This window comes from Alligator mississippiensis, chromosome 16 (assembly GCF_030867095.1).
Source record: "Alligator mississippiensis isolate rAllMis1 chromosome 16, rAllMis1, whole genome shotgun sequence".
Classification (NCBI taxonomy): Eukaryota; Metazoa; Chordata; order Crocodylia; family Alligatoridae; genus Alligator; species Alligator mississippiensis.
In genome coordinates, this window is record NC_081839.1 from 1,520,007 (window position 1) to 1,541,083 (window position 21,077).

General features: G+C 65.6%; 1 protein-coding gene across 2 annotated transcripts; it reads right to left on the minus strand.

Moving 5' to 3' along the window:
* Positions 1-1,937: 1,937 nt before the first annotated feature.
* MEF2B (myocyte enhancer factor 2B) lies at positions 1,938-21,051 on the minus strand. 2 transcript variants are annotated; one of them, XM_059719630.1, is made up of 9 exons: positions 20,955-21,051; positions 9,291-9,370; positions 8,237-8,440; positions 7,872-8,000; positions 7,543-7,723; positions 5,414-5,559; positions 4,992-5,103; positions 4,661-4,769; positions 1,938-2,810 (listed from the first exon to the last, which is right to left on the minus strand). In XM_059719630.1, exons 2-9 carry the CDS (start codon positions 9,342-9,344, stop codon positions 2,498-2,500), a joined length of 1,248 nt encoding a protein of 415 aa, XP_059575613.1. In that variant the 5' UTR covers positions 9,345-9,370; positions 20,955-21,051; the 3' UTR covers positions 1,938-2,497. The 2 variants fall into 2 exon arrangements, with proteins under 2 accessions (XP_059575613.1, XP_059575612.1); XM_059719629.1 differs by having other exon boundaries at positions 4,992-5,106.
* Positions 21,052-21,077: the final 26 nt, after the last annotated feature.

A 21,077-nucleotide genomic window follows, 5' to 3' on the forward strand; every position in this document is an offset into this window, starting at 1 on the left:
TTCCCCACGCACCACGGTGCGTGGTTGCCACTCCCTGCCCCTGGGCATGCCGGGAGCTTGATGGTGCCTCGAGGGACTGCAGATGTGTGGGAGCAGGTTCAGCTCAGTCCTACAGAGTGTGGAGATGCCTCCGGATGCTGAGATCTGGGGCCCAAACACATCGCTTCACCTGAGAAACTGCAACTCTCCCAGGTGTGTGGGGGGACACATTCACAAGCCTGCGGGTTTTCCAGCTGTGACTTCAGGTTGAGAAAGAAATAAAAGGGGCAGAGGCCAAAGGAAGCCGGGCTGAAACATTGGGAGAAGTGGGGCAAGGGCTCAGGGCTGTGGGGCAGGCAAGGCAAGGGAACGGCGTCCTCCCCCCAGGCCCCGGCACAGGTCCACAGTGCTCATGAAGAAGCCCCACCCGGACATACCCAGAAGACCCCCAAGCCTGTGCGTGCATGTGTGTGCATGTGCACACGTGTGTGTGTGGTTGGGGATTAAGCCTCGGCAGAGGGCGACATCTAGGGGGCATCGTGTGGTACTGAAGCTCCCCCCCCCCCCCCCCAACAAGCCCCCATTGAGCTCGCGAGGTCACGGCTCCAGACGTCCCATTCAGCTCCAGACACCCAGCGGGACAATGGGAACAGGCTCATTTTCATTAATCCCAGACTGCGGCCGGGGCTGTGTTATGCACCCGCTGATGTCCCCCCTCCCCACCTGTGCTCGCCGCTGACGGCGCAGGGGCCCTGCCGCCGCCTGACCAGCTGCAGGAGGGCCAGGCCCTCCCCGCCCAACCAGCCTGCCAGGGGAGACTTCTGGGGGGCTGAGTGGCATGGCCCAAGCCTGCTCAATGTGTTGTCCCAGCGCCTGAGGCTCTAGCTCTTTGCAACAGCCCAGACCCCTTGCAGACAGGGTCAAAGCAGCCAGGGCAGGAGGAGGCTGGGGGTCAGGACGCCTGGGCTCCAGGCCCAGCTCCAAGGGGGAAGTGGGGTGCAAGCAGCCAGTGCAGGAAGGGCTGGGAGCCCAGGCCCCCGCTTCCACTCCCATCCCTGCCCCTGCATTAGTGGGTAAACTCACCGTGCTGCTTCCGGGGCCAGCGCCGGCCCAGCTGCCTGGTCCTGCAGGCAGGGTGCCAGCCAGGTCTCAGTGCCCAAGGACCAGGGACTCCCCAGCCCTCTGCCAGGCCCCTCGCTAGGCCTTTGGCGACCCCCGGGCCTTGTGGAGAGGCAGCCTCGGCTCTCTACAGCCTGAGCCTGCCCCAGGCTGAGAACAGGGGACACCAGGCCTGGGTCAACCCCACCCCAGGGACTTTGCTCCCAGCTCGATGCCTCAGGCAGCACCCAATGCTCCCCTGCCTGATGGGGCTGCACCACGGACAGAAGCACCCACAAGAGACAGATGCCAGGCTTAGCAGAGACCCCATCTCGCCCCCCCTCAGCACCGCTCTGGAAGCAGGCAGAGCCCAGCCTGCCCACGCTGGAGCTAATCAGGGGGTGGTGAGAGGGTGGCAACACACATGCACACCTGCCCTCCATCATGGCGCCAAGGGCTTTAAAGGTGCAGAGCATCTTTCTCCTCCCTTCCTTGCTCCTGGAGCACCCTGACTGTCCCCCGCTCTGGGACCCAAGCCAAGATGCTCTCCAGGACGACAGCTCCCCCACGTGCCCTTACTGAACAGGGGAGGGTGCTGCGTGGGAACGGCCCGTGCCCTGCTCCTACCATGTGGCACATGGGAGCTCCCCCGAGGGCCAGCACTGCAGCAGTGACCCGTCCATCAGCGGCAGCAAAAGTAGGTTGGCTTCCTGCTGCAGAAAGCCTCTGCTGGGCCCTGGGCTCAGAGAAGAGCCACTGCTTGCATCCCTCCCACCCCAGCATGGCCGGCGCAGCTCTGCCAGGGATGGGCGCTGGGGGCAGCGACTCACGCTGCAAAAAAAGGGGCACGGTGGCGGGGCTGGATGCACCCGGATTTTATTGGTCGAACCCATGGATGGAGCACAATAAATAGAAAAGGATCCCAGGCGGCACCTGAACACTGTGAACCCCCCCATCGGCCTGGCCTGGGGCTGGACCTGCTCTTGTCTGCAGGGCACCCAGCTGGGGCGGCACACCGGCATCCTGACCGTCGCCCAGGTTGTGGCTGGGCTAGCGGGCTGACGCCTTGGCCATGCAGCTGCCGCCCCTGGCACGAAGGCAGGAGGGGGGAAGACGTCACTGCGGGCTTGGCTGGCGTGGGGAGTGGAGAGGGTCAAAAGCCAGACGGGCACCCCTCCCTGGCAGGGAGCCCAGCCCCGCTCCGGGAAACGGCCCTGTTCTCCGACACTACGGACGCCGGGAACAGAGAACAAGGGGGCCGGGGGTGGCTCAGGTAGAGGGAGGGGGCCACGGGCATGCACAGGGCAGGGTGCTGGGAGAGGCACCCCCAGCTCCTTCGGGGGTGAGGACTTGCCCCTGAGTGCTGCCCGCTTGTGCCCTGCTGCCCGCCTGGGGCAGCCCCCGCTGGCCGGCCCACCCACTATCTCTGCCACATGTCCGTCACTTGCAGGCGCCGCATGGGGATGCCGCCGCGCTGCTCCTCCGCCAGGGGCCGGGGCAGGACGAGGGAGTAGGGGTACCCCTTGCTGTACTCCTCCCGCGGGTGGAGGTCCCCAGGCTCCCGGGGGCCATCGCCGAGGGGGGCCAGGCCGCTTGCGGGGGGCTGGGGGGTGGCCGAGCTGCAGCTCACTACCGGGGAGACCCGCTCGGACTTGATGTTGATGGGTTGCTGCTGGGGAGAAGAGCTGGGGACCGGGGCCGCCTCGTCGGTGGGGAGGATCCTGCTGGGGGTCCTGGGGATGGAAAGAAGAAGGCGTGAGCCATGCGGGGGCTGCGGGTCACGTAGGGGATGCCAATTCCCTCGGCACAGGGCTGAGATCTGGGCTTACGCTGCCAGCAGCCAGGGGCTCCCGGGGGGTGATGGGGGAGGGTGGATGCGTTCCCCTGGACACATCCAATTTTACACAGGCTCGGCAAACAGCCCGCAGCCCTGGGACAAGGCACTGGGCATGTTCCCAGGAGCAGGCCTTGCCGGGAAGCCAGGGGCACCGGGACTCACAGCCCTGGGCTTCCCCCTGCTATCCTTGCACTGGGCCTGCACCTCTGGCAAAGCGGCTGGGTTTGGAGGGCTCCGTTCCCACGCATCGAGGCCGAGGGGAGCCCCGTGCTTCGTGTCCAAGCATCGTGCAGCACAGCACCGTGACCGAGGCCTGGGGCCGGGGGACCTGCTCTTTGCCGTGGCCACTGGACACGTGCCACGTGAATCGGCGTGGCGGGAGAGCCCTGGTCGCTCCAGCCCAGGGCAGCTCCTGCCACCAGGTGGAGCCAGGACCTCTGCAGAGGAGGCTTCGCTCCAGCGCTGGCATCTCCCGGGTGGGCAGGCGGGCCCGTCCCTTCCAAGCAGGCATGAAGGGTGTGGCAGAAAGCCACCTTTGTTTCCCTCCCAAAAACCTCAGCTCTGCGACAATTGTAATTAGGACGGGCCACGCCGAGAGAGCCATCCTACCTTCTCTCTTTGGGTCACCCGAGCTGGACACGTTCCCGAGGGAGGGGGAACCTGCTCCCTCTGCCTACCTGACTAGCATGCATACCTGGGTGAGGGGCTTCCCTCCTGGTGGGCCAGAGTCTGCCCAGCAACTAGTGATGTCGTTCAAATTGGTTGGCTGAGAGCCAACAGGTGCTGGCCTCCACTGGACCAGGTAACTGAGGTCACAAGAGCTAGTAAGTTAAGGGCTGCCGGGGCTGGGGGGCAGCAGCCATGAGGGAGACTCAGGAACAAAGAGGAGCTGCACCATCTGAAACTTGCTCTCTCTCTCAAAACTCGTGATCGAGGAACCGCCTGCCTCCAGAGGATTCTCCAACCGCCCCGGGATGATACTTGTGAGCGAGCTACCGGAGATCTAGCTAGACATACAGCTTGCAGCAACTCCCATGCAAGACCAAAGGCTACCCAGCCAGGGGAGTTTGCTCGATGGGATTTCTCCGATATTGCTCTCCCCTGCCCCCTATTCCAGCCCTGCCCTCCGTGACCAATAAAGTTCTCCTTTGTACCTAGCGTGGGAGACTTCTTGGGAGTGGGTCTAGATTATGCCTTGGGGTCCCCTCGGTTCGGCTAAGGGAGGCCACTACTGGCGGAGGGAAGCACCCCAACTTCTTGAAGTGAATCAAGTCCCCTTGAGGGCTACTAGGCCTGTGTTTCCCAGAGTGCGCAGAGCCCGAATTCAGTCCAGACCCTGGGTGGTGGCAGTGAAACCCCGGGCTAGCGGGCATGCTCCAGGACGGGGTCGGCCAGGCGGGAGGCACCCCAGGGAGGCACTGGACGGTGGTCGGGCGCAGGGAGGTGGGTGGCTCAACGCAGGAGCACCCCCTACTGGCACGCCACAAAGGGCAGGGTCTCCCCAGCTCCCTGCAGCAGCCCCTCGCCAGGCTCCGTGCCTGCACTGCTGGCGGTGGCCGGGGAGCTTGGAGGAGGAGTGCAGTGCAGGCACAGGGTCCCAGGGCTTGGGGCTCTGGCTGTCAGGTCCCGGGCCCACCCCATGGCTCTGTCTGGAAGGGGGCGCGGGGGCAGAGCAAGGGTGGGGTGCTCCAGGGCCACGGGTCCCGACTTGTCTCCAGCAGCAGAGAGCCCCGGCGCGGTTCTTACCCCAGCAGCGGGTGGGCGGAGGCTGCCATGTCCCGGTGGTGCTGCCAGGAGGCCATGGTGTTGGGCTGGAGGAAGCTGGGGTGCACGGAGGCCTCCCCGGAGCCGTACTCTGCCAACGAGAGAGCGACAGGCTGCTCAGGGGAGGCAGGCGGGGGGAGCTGCCGGGCGCCGGGCCCCAGCACCACGGAGCAGGCAAAGCCCCTGCGAGGTGGGGAGTCGGCCCGGCTCCGGGAGTGGCCCCCGCGCCTCCCCTGGGGGGGACAGGAGGGCAGATTTGACCGTGATGGGATGGAGCCATGCTAAGGGACAGGGCGTCAGCCCAGGGGCTTACCTGACTGGCCCGAGGTGAGGAAGGGGAAGGCCCCGAGCCCTTGGCCTGGCATGCTGGCGTTGCCCGCGGGGATCACTGGGCTCATGCTCTGCAGCCCGGGATAGAGCGAGCGCTGCTGAGAAACACAAGTCTGCTCCAGCCGGGTGCCCCAGGACTGTGGCTCCTCTGCCCTACTCCTTTCCCTCCCCGGCCCCCAACCTACACATGCACACACAACTGGGCAGGGACACATGGCTGCGTGCGTGCAGGCACCGACGAACACGCGTGGCACAAGGGCCAAGTCATCTCACGTCTCCCCCCTCAATCCTTCCCAGCCCACGGCCCCCAAGCCCACCCCAGCCCCGTGTCTCCATGGGCGAGCCGCAGCACCGGGAGATGCCAGTTCCCACATGCCAGCTCTCCAGGCCGTGCCCAGCACTCACCGCTGCTGTCAGGTTGCTCCTGGCACTGGACAAGCTGGTGTGGACGTCAGCCCTGCGGCCTTCTGCCCCCAGATAGAGCGGGGGAGAGGTCCTGGTGGCCAGGGCACGGTTCAGGTTCCCGTGGGAGAAGAGGGGGTAGCCGATGCCTGAGCAGAGAAGGGAACAGGCAAGGGTCAGTGCAGCTGGGAAGCGCCAGGCTGGGCTGGGGAAGGGTCCCCAGTGCCGTGGCTGCCCTTCTTTGGGGTGCAGGGCAGGAGATGGGGGACTTAAATGCCCCAGTGGGTGTAGGGGACCCAGGTGGAGCCCACATCGGGGCTCCTTTGCCTGGAATTGGGGGAAACTCAGGCCCTCTGGGGAGGACAGGGAGAGGGCCTGGAGCTGCCCACAAGCTGCTGGCCCGGCTCCCGTGCTGGCGGGGAGCAGCGAGCGGCCGCCGAGCAGCGCACAAGGGCGCACGGCGGAAATCTCCCCTGCTCCGGAGCCTGCAAACCCACTTCCTCTGCGAGGCGGCCCCGGGGCTCGTCCGAGCAGAGCAGCCTCGCACCTGGGCTGCGGCCGGGGCCAGCGGAAGCCATTTGCTAACAGCCCCGGTGGCTGGGCCAGCCCGGGACTTGCGGGCCAGCCCCACGCGCGCCGTCGGAGGCCAAGCACCGAGTTTGGCATCAACCCCAGCTGGTCCTCCCCGCCCCTGGGCAAGGCAGGAAACAGGGTGCCCCTTCCCCACCTTCCCCCAGCCCGGCCTGTCGGCCAAGCCTGGCTCCAGCAGCGCTGCTGCGCGGTGCATGGGAGACCTCCAGCGGCCGCTGGCATCCTTCCCTGCGCACGGCTTGCCGGGGCCGACGGGGGGGCCGGCGGGAGCCTGGCAGGCGGCACAAGCTGACAGCCCCCCCTTCATTTGCTGCTTGGGGGAGGGGAAATGAGGCACCTCGGGGGGCAGGTACAGCGCAGCCCAGGTGAAAGAGGGCTGATGGGGGGCAAGGGGGGCTCCTGGCCGCTGCCCAGCCCCACAGGTCTCTCCTGGCTGCCTGGGGGCTCTGTCTGAAGGGCCCGGGTGGCTCTCCATCCTGTCCCCAGGACGAGCATCTGCTTCACTGCAACCCACCCGCAGAGAGCACGGGCCTGTTGGGCCAGAGGGCAGCTGGAGAAGGGCGGAGGGGTCTGGCCCGAGCGCCTGCCCCCAAGCACGCAGGAGAGGTGAGCTCTCCCCCAGCACTGATTACCCAGGGCCTTCCGGTGCGGGGGCGAGCACCAGGGCCCTGCACAGACCGCGTGGGCGCTGCCCCCAGCGCGCCATCTCCGGCACCGCGCGGCCGCAGCGAAGCCACATGCTCCCCCTGGCCCCCTCATCACCTCCCCGCCTGCGCCCCCGGGGAGTTTCCACTGGTCAGCCTCAGTCACTTTTTCCAGCTGACGGGTGCTTTCAAGCCAGGCTGCACTCAGCAGGGTTGAGATTTCCACCGCCTCCCACTGCTCCCAGCCCAGCCTCGCTGCAGCCCCGAGCAGAGCCAGGAGGCAGAGGGACCCCTGCCTCTCCCCTCCCCACAGGGCACTGGAGCACCCCCCATGGCAGCAAAGCGTGCATGTGAGCACGCGGGGGCGGCATGCACATGCACGGGAAGTGTGCACCGATGGGTGCGTGTGCCCGTGCGCACAGCCGCAGAAGCCGTGACTCAGCACGGTGCCGGAAGCAGCTGTGGGGAGCCAGGAGGAGACACCTGCCCAGCTGCCGCCTGCCCCCCCCTCCGCCCGTGCATGCCCAGACACAGCAGCAGCAAGCGCTTTGCACGGCCGCAGCCGCCGCCCCTCACCCCAGCTCTCCCCCCAGCGCCAAATCACAGCAGTGCCAGGGTGGAGGTGGCCCATTTCCCCCGTGGGTCCCTGCCCTACCTGCTGGGACGCTGAGGACGTGCCAAGGGCTTGGAAGCCACCAGAGTCCTGCTCCGATGCTGCCACAGCCCCCTGCCTCGGGGCACCGGTCCCCCCCTTGCAGCCGGGGAGACGTCGGTGGGTTTTTTGCTTTACCAGAACAAACCCTGTCCTGGTTTGACGGGGAAACCGAGGCACAGAGGAGAGGGGCCAGGTTTGCATGGTGTGGCTGCAGCCCAGCCCGGCCCCAACTCATCACGCACCTGGCGGGAGAGGCCCTGGGGACCGCACCGAGGGCGGGCCGTGCTTCGGGATGGCCGGCTTGAACGCGGGCGGGCGGCTCTGGTGCTGCGGCGACCCGCTGGTGCTGCTCAGGCCCCCCTCGCTCCCGGAGGGCGGCGTGCCTGCATAGGCGGCTTCGTGGCTGGGCAGGGAGGACGGCAGCTGCAGGGGGACAGCGGGGTCATGGCAGGACTTGGGGGTGCCCGTGCCTTGCCCAGACACCGTGGGCACGACTCCTCCAGCGCTTGCACTCTCTGTGGCTCTGGCCACTGGGGTACAAGGCAGGGGCAGGGGGGAGCCAGCTACTCACGTAGAGCCGTGGCCGCGCCATCGTCAGGTCCACGCCCTCGTCCAGCTTGCGAAGCTTTTCCACGGAGTCCAGCCCGTCCTCCAGCTCCAGCTCCTGGCTCTCCAGCCCCAGCCCCTTCCGCTTCAGCGTCTGACGGGGAAGGCGGCAGTGAGCGACTAGGACCTGCGTGGCCAGCACCCAGCCCCTGCCCTGCTCCATCTGCACCCCACCCCAGGGCCCACTGCCCTGTGCACTGGAGCACCGGGGCTCAGGCGGGCACCCCGCTTCCAGCCCGAGCCCCTGCAAACTTGTGTCCTGCAGGGCTCGGCTCGGCTCAGGGCCCTGGCTCCACTGCTCGCCGCCTGGGCCCGGCCCCGCGCAGGTACCTCGAGGATGTCCGAGTTGGTGCGGCTCTCGTGGGGCTCGCTGTACTCGGTGTACTTGAGCAGCACCTTGTCCATGTCGGTGCTGGCGTACTGGAAGAGGCGGTTGGTGCTGTTGAAGATGATGAGGGCGATCTCGCAGTCACATAGCACGCTCAGCTCGTAGGCCTTCTTCATCAGCCCGAATTTCCGCTTGGTGAAGGTCACCTGGGGCAGGGCACAGCGCGCTGGGCAGGTGCTCCAACTGCCCGGACACCCAGGACCCCTGGCTTTCCCCCCAGGCTGGGGCTGGGATGCCCAGTGGTGCCAGGGCAGCCGTCGGGAGAGGGCCTGATGGTGACCGATGCTCACGGGGGCCCTTGGGGGCGGCTCACCCGGGGCAAGAGGGACAAGGAGCCTGCGGTTGTGCCCTCTCCATTACCCCCCTGGCATTCACCTGGGAGCTGCCACCTCCTGGACACCCTGCTCGTGGGCCCAACCCCGGTGCCCTGCACCCACAACGACAGCCAGGTGCCAGGGCTTGGCTTCCTCCGGTCAGCAGAGACTCCTGGGCTCCTCCCAGCCCGCACCCAGGACAGCTGCCCCCCCAGCCACGAGACATGGCCTGCAAGGCCTGGGTGCAGGGGCCCGTCCTCGCCCCGCTTCACCGCGAGGACTAAATTAGCGCCTCCCGGAGCCCGCGGCTCCTCAGCTCTGGTATAAATATCCTCTGCCCCCAGGCGCATTAGGTGCATAAGAAAGCTCCCCAGGCACCGCTCTGCCCTTGCAGCAGGTGGCACGGTGCCCGCTGCTGCGAGCTGCCAGGCATTGCATGGCTGGCTGGTCCCTGCCAGAGACCTTGGAGAGAAGGAAACACAGCACCATCGGCCATGCACACACCACGTGCTCATCAGGGCAGGCCAGGACCCCACGGGGCAAAGACTGGGCGCTGGGCTGGGCCAGCTTGGGGAACTGGTTGGCTCCAGGCACTGACCGCAGCTACTAGAGCCCCCGTCGCTCTGGTCCTGCCCAGGGCAGGGGCATGGAGGCGGCTCTGGGGGCCGCGGCTGTCACTCACCTGCCGGTTGCGCTGGTCCAAGATGCGGCTGATCTGTATTTTCTTCCGCCCCATTGCTCACGCCTGGTTGCGAGGAGAGGCTGGAAGAGAGGGAGACGCAGCCCTTGAGCCGTCGGCAGGGTGAGGCGCGAGGGAGGGGACGGCGGGCACAGCCTGGAGGAGGCCTCGGACCAGAGTCCAGCCCAACCGCCTGCGACGCAGCCCGCGGGCTTAGCACAGAGCCTCGGGGGCGGCTCCGCGGCCTTCTCTCCATCGCCCGCACCTCCTGCGTCACGGCAGCTGGCCCAGAACGGCCATTTCCGGGGGCAGTTTCATTTTCGGTGGAATGTTTCAGTTTCTCAGTAAAAAAACAGAAACCAAACTTGGCACCATGGCCGCAGGCTCCCGGCGCGGCCTGGCCAGGGCCGGCGCTCGCCCAGGAACGGCTTGCGGAGAACACGAGAGACCCCGGTCTTTTTGCCAACCTTGCCCCCATCTTTTTGCCCGGTCCCTTGCGGCTCCGACCTCCGGGGCTGCCCCCGCCAGCGCCCTTCGGCACCCAGCAGGTTTCGGGCACCTGCATTCCCGGGGCCGCGGCGGGACCGCAGACCTCTCCCCTCGTGCCAAGAGGACAGAAGCCCCCCTTCCCGGTCACCAGCACCGCGGGGTCCCTCACCGAGCTGGCGTGCCAAGCAGAGCTGGCGGGCTTCCCTCTGCAAGGCCCAGGGAGGCTGGGAGGTTTCAGGCTTTATATTTTTTTTTCTCTCTCTCTCCCCTTTTCAATCCTTTTTTAAGCTACTTTTTATTTTTTCTCGCGCAGACTCGCGCTGACCTCAGACACGGCTGGGTCAGGAAGTGGCTGCCTGAGAAGGGAGTGAAATGAAAACCACCCACGTCTCTCTTACCGTCGGTGCGTGCGTGACAGCGGCGCGGGCAGGAGAGAGACCCCGAATTTCCCTGCTGCCCCGAGCGGGTGGGAGGGGCCCTCCTCCCCTGCCGCCCAGCCCCCCACACCTGGGACTCGGTCTTCCCTCGCCCATTCCCGCTCCTGCTCCGTCCACACCGAGAGCCCGACCCCGGCAGGGACCGGACCCCGGAGTCGCGGCCCCGTGGGGTTCAGCGCTGGTGGGGACACGGCTCCGTGCCGGCAGCCTCTCCTCGCCAAGCTCGACCGATGGCAGTCGGGGACGGCCAGTCTCAGCCTCTCGGGTTAGGGCTTTCTCATGGGACCCAGCCCAAGCAAGGCTTCTCACAGCAGCTTTGAGCAGGGTCTCGTCGGGGCCCAGCATGTCCTCCGGGGCACGCGCAGGCTCAGCGGGGTGCAGGAGGACACAGAGGGGGCCCAGGGGCCGGATTCCTCTCTCTGGGCCCAGCCAAGCCTCCCTCCCGATTTGGAGCCAGGCCCCGCTGGCGCCGTCCCAAGCCTCCTCGGCCGGGCCGTGGATCTGGGAAGCTGGCAAGGCCGGGAGCTCTCTCAGGACACTCTCTGGCCTGCGGTCCCCAGGGACCTGCCGCGGCCCCGGCTTCCGCTCCCAGACACCCAGCGAGAGCCTGCCGTGCCCCTCCCCACGCCGCGGCCCGGGGCGCGGCCAGGCTGCCCTGTGCCTGCCCGGTGCCCTTTCTCGTCCCGCTCCTCTCTCGGCAGCCTTCGCCATCTCCCTTGGCAGCTAAATTTAGTCTATCCAAACTAATTTTAATTGATGGAAGGAAATTCTGCTTGGGTTCCCACGGCCCCCGGCCCCGGCATGTTGTCGGCCCACGCACGACGCAAAGGTGTGCCCAGGGGACGAGCGTGCCCCGCGCTCCGATGGGAAGGGACTTGCCGGAAAGAAGCCGACGGTCCCCGGGGAGCCCTCCCTGAGGTTTTCCCAACGCACCGTGCCTGCTGGCCGAGGGCCCAGTCTGCCTTTCCCTGGCTGGCAGGGATACTAGTGCAAAGCGGGTGTGCAAGGCAGTCAAGGGAGATGGGCGGGTGGCTGAGAGTTGAGTGCACCGAGGGCTGGGTGGTGGGCATTCAGGGCTGGCTCAGAGGGCAGATCTTCCCTGGATGGGGCTTCAAGGATCGGGGGCAGGGTGTGTGCCCAGCCCCAAGCAGAGCCAGGGAGGCTGCAGCCTTGGTCACAGCAGGGCTGGGCTCAGCTCAGCGCCAGGCTTTGCCCCAGGGCAAGCCCACTGGTGCAGCACATCCCTGCAAGGATGGCGCCAGGCAAAGCCCTTGGCCTCGTGTGCATTCATCCTGGGGCAGGGGCTGGGCATCAGCCCGGCTGCTGAGCAACCCAAGCCCCTTCCTTGGCTGGACAGAGCCCCTGCGTGGATGCCGAGCTCCACGAGCCCCTGGGCAGAGCGTGCAAGCCCCAGCTGTGCCCGGTGCCTGGAGCATCTCTGCTGCCCAAAAAGGGCTGCAGGCCCGAGGCCGGCGGTGCAGGCACCGTGCTGGCCGCTGTGCCGCTGGGCATCCCGCGGGCTCAGAGGCCACTGGCTGGGTGGGCGTGGGGGGGCACCCATAGGGACAGCGAATGGCCCCCGCCGCTGTCAGGGCACCTGAGGCCTGGGCAATTAGCTGGATCCAGAACAACAGCAGTTAACGAGTCACCCCAGGGGGGTTCCCTTCTCCCCTTGCTTAACCCCTTCTATCCCAGCCCTTTCCTTCTCCATCCCAGCCCTACCTTCCCTCACGCTGGGCCGTAAAGCCAGGGCGTGTGGCTCATGGGGAGGAGGGGTCTGCACGTGTGGGTGCAGCCAGGGGGAAGCGGAGGGATGCAGTCTGCGACGCCCCAGGCAGGGTCACAGCAGCCCAGAGGCTGCCCTGCGTCACCCAGCCCCGGCCCCCCGCTGCAAGGGCCCCGCGGGGTTGTGCAGGGGTGCACCGTGGCCAGAAGGTTATTTGCTGCACTTCTGCCTCTTCCAGCACCCCCCAGCCCCGCACAGCCCAGAGCCTCTGTGATGGGGAGCTGGGCTGGGGCTTGCATTAGCTCTGCGCCTGGCTGGTGTGCAAGGATAAGGCCCCAGCTTTGAGCTATGCGGCCACCCCAAACCCAGGGTCCGAGGCCGGGCCGGGGCTCTGGCGGATCCTGCCGGCCCTGAGCCCAGGACTCTGCTCTCCGCAGACCGGCCAAGCCCCACGGCCTCTTTGTTCTTGGCCAGGAACTTTCCCTCCCCTTCCCTCCGCCGCTCCCCAGAGATGGCCGCATTTCCCCGCTGCTCCCAGGCTCTTACTTGCCGAGCATGTGAGGGCCCTTTGGGAAGGTGGGGGCCGGGGGAGCAGCACCGCATTACTATTCAATCAGAACGACGCAAATATGGGGCCGGTCCCGGGCGGCTCAGTGGGGAGAAGCATCCCCGGCTGGGGCGTGGAGCAGAACGGGGCAGAGGTCAGCGGCCCCGTCCCTGCCCCAGCCAGCTGGGGAGCCCAGGGCAGGCCAATCCGATTCACCCCCTCTCCCCTGGTGCCAGCCCAGTGCCCGCAGGCGCCGGCAGCTCCAGGGGCGGCTGTGACGCAGCCCGAGATGCTGTGGTCACTGGCGGGAGGCTGAGAATAGCAGGCGGGGGAGGCAGCGCTGGGTTTAAAGAAAGAAAAAGGGAAGTTGCAGCAGCCCCCGCGTTTGGACAGGCACGGAGTAGGGGCCTCACCGCCCCAGCCCCAGCCTCAGCCTGCCCGGGCCTTGCTGCACGTGGGGCTGACGGCAACAGGGCCCCCGGGGACCAGGCCTGGCTGAGGCATCTGCAGGCGGGGACAGCAAAAGCCAAGAGCAGCCCGGCAAACCCCTGCTCATCCAGGGGAGAGGCAGGCGCGGCTCCTGCCCCAGAGCCCCGGCCACGGCCCCCTCCCTCCCCCCGGCCTCTACAGGGTATACGGTTAATCACGCAGACAGAGAGGGCTCATGCAACACGCGGACCGGTTTCATCAGCCGCCTCCCCAAGCAGCTCATTACAGCAGCAGGAGCAGCACCTCCCGCAGCCGAGCCCGAGCTCGCAGCATCAGCTGGCCGCACTCGGGGACACCCGAGGCTGGAGGCGCACCACGTTGGCCTTGGCCCTTGGAGCTGCGGGTGCTACAGAGGTCGAGCAGCTCTCCCAGCCCCTTGTGCCTTGGAGACCCCGTGCCCCTTTCACAGCAAAGGGAGGCCTGAGGTTTCCTGGCTGCCAGGACTCGGGCCAAGCTCTGTCCAGCAAAGGTCTCATGCTTGGAGCCGCCAGCCTGCCCCTCAGCTGCCCCAGGCCAGGCCAGTGCCCAGGGGGGCAGAGGGGACCTGGTCTCGCCAGCCATGCACTTGCCTCTTGGCTTTCATTAGCTGCCACCAACCCCCAGTGCAAGGCCCTCGTGCGAGAGGGACGGCAACACAGCACAGACCAGCGTGGCGCCCCTGCCGGCCTTGTCTCACACAGGCACATCCCCCTGCCCTCCGTGCCCACGCCGGACAGGGCACGAGCCCCATCCTCCAGGCAGTGCCAGGGCTGAGCACACCTTGGCGTTTCCCATGTGTGGCTCAGAGACAATAGATCAGGCAGATCCATCCGGTGCAGACCCTGGACACGGGTCAAGCCTCCTGTTGTGCTAATGCTTCTCCTCTTAGCCGCCCGACCACTTCCCTTTCCCCTGCCTTCGGGTGCTCTCGAGGCCCCTCCTCTCCAAGGATAATGACCTGGGACCATGACCTCGTGGCAACCACCGCCACGAGGCTGGTGCCTCCTTGGCCATCTCCCAATGCCGCCAGCACACCCACGGGCCGTGCAGAGGGGACAGGGACTCATGTGGGGTGGGCCAAGCGCTGCGGTGCTCCAGCTCTGGCCAAAGCAGTGCTCAAGAGCAAGTGTTTTTGTTTTGTTTTTTTAGCCGGGGTGTGTGTGTGTGTGTGTGTGTGTGTGTGTGTGTGTGTGTGTGTGTCTGGGGGGGGTGGGGGTTATATTTTGGAAAAATGTGTGTGCATCAGGTCAAATTAGCCAGATCAGTTCCAAATCCTTTGAATTGTTCAAAACCCTTTACACGGCCCCACGACCAGCAAGTATCCTCCACCCCAGACTTTTCAGCCTGGGGCTTCACATACTTCCAACTCCTTCAGCAGGCATCCTACGTGCTGGCCTGAGGGTTCAAGATGGCCCCGAGGTTCACTTGCCAGCAAGTGCACAGACAAGCCCCTTCTCCCCCAGCCCCAAGCCCTGGTATCCCGTGCCCAGCTCAGCTCCACAAGCCAACAGGCTCCTGCTGCTGCAGGGTGGAGCCGGCTCCAGTCCCGCCAGGCCCTCCCGGCCTGTCTGGACTGCAACCCCCTCATCCGGGGCCTGGCGGGCACAGCATCAGGCCACGGCCAGGGCAGGACACCATGGCTCCCTGCCCAGGGCAGGACACCATGGCCCCTTCCTGGGCTTGGGACCCAGGGTCTAGTGCAGGACAGACCGTCCTTTCGAGATTCACACAGGACAGGCAGACACCCTAAGCTCTCACATGGCCGACAGCTCCACCACCCCTCAACTGCCCCGTGCCGCGACACCCTTCTGCACCGGGCAGGAACGCAATGGAGGCGCCCCGGAGCTGGCAGGACCAGGTCCTCCGGCAGCCGGGAGGATCATTCTTAGCTCCGAAGAGCCGGTGCGCATTTATAGGTCATGTGCATCAGGGCAGAGCATGCAAACTTCCTATTTGAAGGCCTAATTAGTGCTCTGAGATGCACCCAGCCCCCCCGAGGATGCCAATGTTTTTCCATGTGCTCCAGCAAAGCCCTGAGGTCACACACAGCAAGGAACGGAGCCAAGTCTTCCCCGAGGCAAGCGTGCGAACCCAGCATGTGCCCGCGCTGCCAACAGGCAGACCACTGAAGGGACCCCAGCAACGCAGCCCAAGATGCCCAGCTTGGCATCTTCCAGGCTGCATGCAAGGCCCCGAGCCCTCCCCTGCTTCCCGGGCCAGGCCTAGCAAAGCCACGGGTCACTGCAGGAGCAAAGCAAGGCCCTGAGACTGCCCCAAGCCCTCAGTTACAAGAAGCCAAGGCCAGGACGGATGGATTTGGGGCCGACCTCGAGACAATATGTTTTTCAGGGGAAGCCGCTTCACCTCTCCAAACTGCCCCAGCGGGGCACCCAGAGCCAGAGGCTGCCCAAGCTGCGAGCCCTGGAGAGCTCGGATCATGGCCACGCTGCCCCAGTCACACCAGGACAAGCGTTTCCAGATCAGGCTAGCGGGGAGCATGGCCGCGAGGGCAGACTGCAGTGCGAGACAGAGACAGACAGCCACAAGGACCAGGAGCCTGCGATCCCCCCCGCACACGGCCCGTGCCTGGGACTGGGAGACCTGCAAACTCTTCCCAGCTCTGCTCTGCAGCCCTGGGGCGAATCCTTTCCCTGTCCTGGGCCTCAGTTTCCCTGCCTGTAAAATGGGACCAATGCTCTGAGCATCTCCAGGGCGGTGCAGGCACCGGGTGATAATCACACTCCGATGATGCGAGCCATGAATTGGGCAGTTCCTTTCCCCCGGGGCCTCGCGCCTGCATCCATTTCTCTTGAATCACAAGCCCTGCGTGGGTGGCAGGCTTTTCCCCTGCTGATCTCGGGGCTTCATCAGAACCAGGCAGGAAAAACCAAAGGAAGAAACCGCAGAGGCTTCTGATCTGGCGCGAGCGCAGACACTAGAACGGGCAGCCTCCCGGCAGGAAACCACAAGACGAGATCTCTGCGACCGCCCGGACGAGGGCAGGGAGCCCTGACCCCAGCAACGGAGGCGCCAGGTGCCTGGTGGGGCCCGGCGGCGAGAGCCGCAGCGGAGCGGGGGGACAGCCAGGCAGCGGCTGAGGAATCCCTGGCCCCTCGCGCTGGCGGGGCCGCGGGCTCGGCGCGCGCACGGCGCTCAGCTCTGCGGCTGTCCACGGAAACGCTTCCCTCCTGGTGCCGCGAGGCTGAGGTACGAGAGCGCGGCCAGGCCTGCAGGCACCTCGCCTGGAGCTGCTTTGCTTTTGCAAACGAGCTGCCTGAGGACCGAGGCTGCAGGAGATGCAGCCCGCGGCCCCCTGCCCCAGGACGCCGGCTCTACCCAACGCGCCAGGCAACGCCATGCCGGGAAGAGCCGTTTCCGTGCCACCTGCAAAGGCCACGGGTCAGCTCAGCATCTCTGGCCGAGCTTCCATCCAAACGGGGCTTTTCGGGTGGGGGTGGAAAAAAGGATGTTTTCACAGAAAGGGAAACGTTTGCAAATCAAGGGTCATTGTCCTTACGGATGAGGTTGGGCTCCGTCAAAATCCCCCTGCACGTGGGGCTGAACAGGCTTTGGCCTAGGTGACACCCCCAAAGCAATTGAGAAGTGCATAGACAAAAAAAAGAAAATATCGCTCCTTCAAATCCGTCCTAGAGGAAACGAATGCATCCCCCCACAGCTGTCGCCCCGCTCAGCGAGAGCTCTGCCCCAGACCCGCTCACTTCATTCTGGGGGACTGGCAGCACTGGGCACGAAGCAGGATCCGGCCCAGCCCTGACACCCTGGGAAAGACCAGGCCACAAGGCCCTGTACCCTAGGCTCCCTCTGCGCCGCGGGTCCACGCCGGACTCTGCTGCACGCCGCAGCCAGCAGAAGCCGGCTCCCACGCCCAGCGCCGGCACCGCACAGAGACTCTGCCGAGCTGCTCCTCGCTCTCCCCGAGCTGCGATAACCCAGCACAGCTCCTCGCCCACCCCAGGGACCCGTTGCACTCTGTTTCCGAGGCCTCGTAAAGCAAACAGCATCCCGGTTCTGACTCAGGGAAAAGTCAAAGTTGACTAGCGTGTTTGCTGGGCTTTGACGGGCTTCCTGCTTTTTATAGCTTGTTTAAACAACAAACCAGCACAGACCAGAGCGAGCTGCGGGCAGAGGGAGAGGGGTGGAGGCCCTCCCCGCAGAGTCCAGCAGCAGAAAAGGACTGAGAGAGCCGTCTGCAGAGGACAGAGCTTGCACGGGTCTGCTCCCTGCCAGGTGGGGCTGGGCTGGAGCAGGTGCAGGAGCAGCTTCAGTCTGAGCCAGTGGGATCAGGGGCTGTCTCAGTGACTGCCCGCAAGGTCCCCCTTGCACGAGTGTGTGCACACCACAGATGTGTGTAGGAGTCGGGGCATTCATGCGGGCATCCTCATCGCACCTGGTGGGAGCAGGTACCTCCTGCCTCTCTCAAACCCCCACCTGCTTCTGCTTCAGCTCCAGCCGGGAAGGGTATACCTGGAGTCGAAAAAACTCATTTTTGCAGATATTGTGGTATCTCCTAGATACCAGGAGGGCTGCTGTGCTCTGGGATGCTGCGCAGCATCTCCGCAGGGTAGAGGCGCTGGGTTACCGCCATGAGGCAGCTGCCCCGAAGGAGCTCGGGGGAGATCACCTATGAGGGGCTGCATCGGCCTCGTGACACTTTAAGCCTTTCAGGCCATTTCTTTTCAAGGATGAGCGGCCCGTTTTGCAGGTCATGGGGCCGAAGGAAGAAGCCCCTGGTACAACACGGGAAGCAAGATGTCGGAAGAGGTGACGGGAGTGCAAGCAGCCATAAAACGCTGGTGCCCGCCCCCACCCGGGCACAGGGGAGCAGACCAGCGAAATGGGTGCACATGATTTGCATTCATGGTTCCTTTTGGCAGCATCCTTACAAAAGCCTGGACCCAAAAAAGGCCTGGAAACCCAGCCCCCCTCACAGCCTGAGGAAGCATCGCTGCTCCCCTTGCCCGAATACGACACTCGCCACGGCCCTCAAAATCCGGGTCCGCTTTATGGGTCCAGGCCTCTCTCCCTCCCACCGCTCATGCCAAACTCAGCATCAATAAAAATGCAGCCTGGTGCTGTACTGTCCGTACAGCGATGCCTGCAAGCTCAGCTCCTCATGGCAGTGACACAGAATGAAAGTCCCACGTTATTTCGATTCATCACAGCTACCTCCTTGCAAATCCGGTGATGCTGAAACTTCTGGGCAGGGTGGAGCATTTGCTGCTACAGGAATGACTGCACTGGGGGACGGTGGGGACCTGACGTCCCAGACAAGGAGAAGGAGGGTTTTTAATTCTATTTTTCTTTAATAGAAGCACATGGAAACACACATGTGCACACGCATGGGGAGTGCCAAGGCGATGGGGCAGGACCACGATCGTGTTCTACATCTGTACAGCACCTGGCACAGCAGGGGCTGGCTCTGGGGCTTGCGGGTGGTCCCACCATAGCGACATAAATAATGAAACCCACACAGGCGGCTTCCTCCCAGGTGGAGACTCTCCGGGCTTTGCCCGGGAGCTGTTTGCGGGCTCTAGGCAGGGCGCTGCTGCCTGGTGGGGGGGCTGGGGCAGAGTCCCGGCGGCTGGGCTGAGCACAGCCAGGCATCACAGGGCTGCATGGCACATGTGGCTTCATTACTGAGAGCTCTCCAGTGCTGTCCCTGGCAAAGAGCACTATCAGGAGTGCCCCCTCCACAGCAGGCAGCGCCAGGCCTGCAAAGCGGGGCCGGCGGATCGGCGGTCACCAGCGGGTGCACATGATCCTACCCACACCCAGGCTTGGGGTGCCTCACCCTCCTGCCCACACCCCATCTGCTTTGCTCCCCCTGCTCCAGTGCGCGGCATGGGCCGTTTCCAGCCAGCCGAGAGCGGGACTCCCGCCTGCCCCTGCTGCCCGCACCCAGCAGGTACCCGTTTCTAACGGGCCCATCACCTCGTATCCAGCCTCACTACCGCCCTGCACAGGGTCCCACAGGTTTCCCGAGCCAGGGCTGAGCCCTGGGCTCTCATCCCTGCCAGACGGCCTGGGGCTCCGGCTCCCCCAGGCCTGTTCAGGGGCAGGGCAGGGAGATGGGGCCCCTTGATGCCCACAGGGTTTTGCCCATGCTGCTACCAGGACAGGGCTCCTGCCCTCTTTCAGTGCAGGTGGCATATTTTCCCCTTTTACCTCCCCCACCTGCACTTGATAAAGGGCCCAATTCTGAGGAGGACTGAGCACCCCCAGCTCAGCCGATGCTGCTGGTGCTCAGCCCTGTGGGTCTCATCCTCAAAAGGAGGGCGGGCACCTCTGTGGAGGTCTCTCTCTGCTCACTCAGAGGGGATCTCATGGGTCTGGGACCCAGCACCGATAGGGTCCGTGCCATGGGTTGCAGGGCAAGCTGTCAAGGCCTCTGGCTGGACCATCTCCCTGGGACCTGGGCTGAGAGCTGCCTGGGGCTGGGAGCCGGGATTTCAAACACCCTCTTTGACCCGCTCATCTTGGCCACCTCCCTTTGCAGGGCAGCCCGTGGCAGCGCCAGCCTCTGCCCCACGCTCAGAGGATGCGAGCAGGCAGCACCAGAGCGTGCAGCTCCGGGTCACCGTTCAGGATGCCAGAACTGGGTCAGACCTGGGGGCAGGTATCTCCGGTCTTGCCCCTGACCCGAGCTGCTACCGACCACTTTGGAAGGGGGCCTTGCCATCGTGGGCACATGGTGGGCTGTCCTCCCCAGGCCGTAAGAGATGGATTGAAGCCCTGGAGCAGGAAGATTTCCCTTCCAGGCGTTGCACAGGTCTCATCAGTGAGCAGCAAGATTAACTCATTACCAGTGAAAACCCCTCTCTAAAGTTAGCAGCGCTAGGAAATGCCCCAGCACGGAGCGAGCAAAGCTCCGGACGCAGGGACTGGCTGGAAATTTATCGCAGGTGGACAGGAGACTACGGCAGAGGATTCGTCTGCACCAGGGAAGCCAAAGCCAGGAAGACGCGGTCGTGCCTGTACCAGACAGTGTGGCATGGACCAGACGGCACAAGAGCGCCCGCCTCACGCGGGCACTGGGGAAGCCCGCCTGTTGAGGCCGGCTACCGCACGCTACGAGCTGTCCCTTGGATGCGTGCTTCCCTCCGGGAAGCAGGCCCTGACCCTGCATTGGCGGGCGGGCAGCAGGACTGTACATGAGCTCTAGCAGACTCCCAGACAGGATCGGGGCCCTGGGACCCAACCTGAGTGCGCCGCCCTCCCCTTGGTGCGCGGAGCCCGGCCTGGCTGCGAAGCCCACCGCTCTGCCCAGGCTCGTGGGACATGGCTGGAGAAGGAGACTGGCAGGGGCCTGTGCAGCCACGGCGCCAGGCAGGGTTAAGTGCCACTCTGCAGATGATGCTCGTGTCCCCAGTGAGCTTTCGAGTCCCTGCAGGCGGGGCCCCTTGATTTGAAATCAAGCCTGGCAGGACGAAGACCCCTCGCCCTGAACACCCTCCTGTAAGGCCCGGTCTGCATCCTCGCGCCAAGTTTCCAACGTGAGCCGGGCCCCGCTGCGTTGCATTGCATTGCGTAGGGAGACGAGCCGGCCACCCGAGCCCAAGACCCCCCAGCAGCACGGAGCGGAGACAGCTTCCTTCAGCGCGCCGAGCCAGGACCGCTGCTTCCGTGCCTCAGTTTACCCAGCCACGCGGAGAGCCTGGGGGCAGCCAGGAGGGGCAGAGGGAGGCTGCTGCGAGGAGGGGCAGCCTCCGGCTCGGACACGGAGCACAAACACCCGCCTTACGCCGTGACCGCAGGAGCCGTTTGCAGCAGCCTCCGCGGCCACAGCGTGCAGGGCAGCGCTCGGGGCTCGGCCGTCGGGGCGAGGAGCCGTCGGGGGTCCCGCAGCCCAAGGCGCCCCTCCCGGGACAGCTCGCGTGCGGCACGCACGGATCGCGCCCGCCCCGAGACCGGGAGCAAGACATCATCCTCCCGCCCCGTCCCGTCCCGTCCCGTCCCGTCCGGGCCCCGCTCGCACCCACCTGCGGGCTCCGCAGACGTGTCCGCCCCCGGCCCGGCCCGGCCCGGCGCCCCCGGCCCCCCGGCCGCGCTGCAAGGACGGAGCGAGGCGCCGGGATCCCGGCGGCCAAAGCCCCTTTAAAGTC

Coding starts and splice junctions, on each gene's coding strand:
- MEF2B (XM_059719629.1), bottom strand. CDS start 9,344: ATGGGGCGGAAGAAAATACAGATCAGCCGCATCTTGGACCAGCGCAAC. Junction 5,107..5,413: donor GGAGCAACCTGACAGCAGCG/GTGAGTGCTGGG, acceptor TGTGTTTCTCAG/CAGCGCTCGCTCTATCCCGG. Junction 4,770..4,991: donor CCTCACCTCGGGCCAGTCAG/GTAAGCCCCTGG, acceptor TCTCGTTGGCAG/AGTACGGCTCCGGGGAGGCC.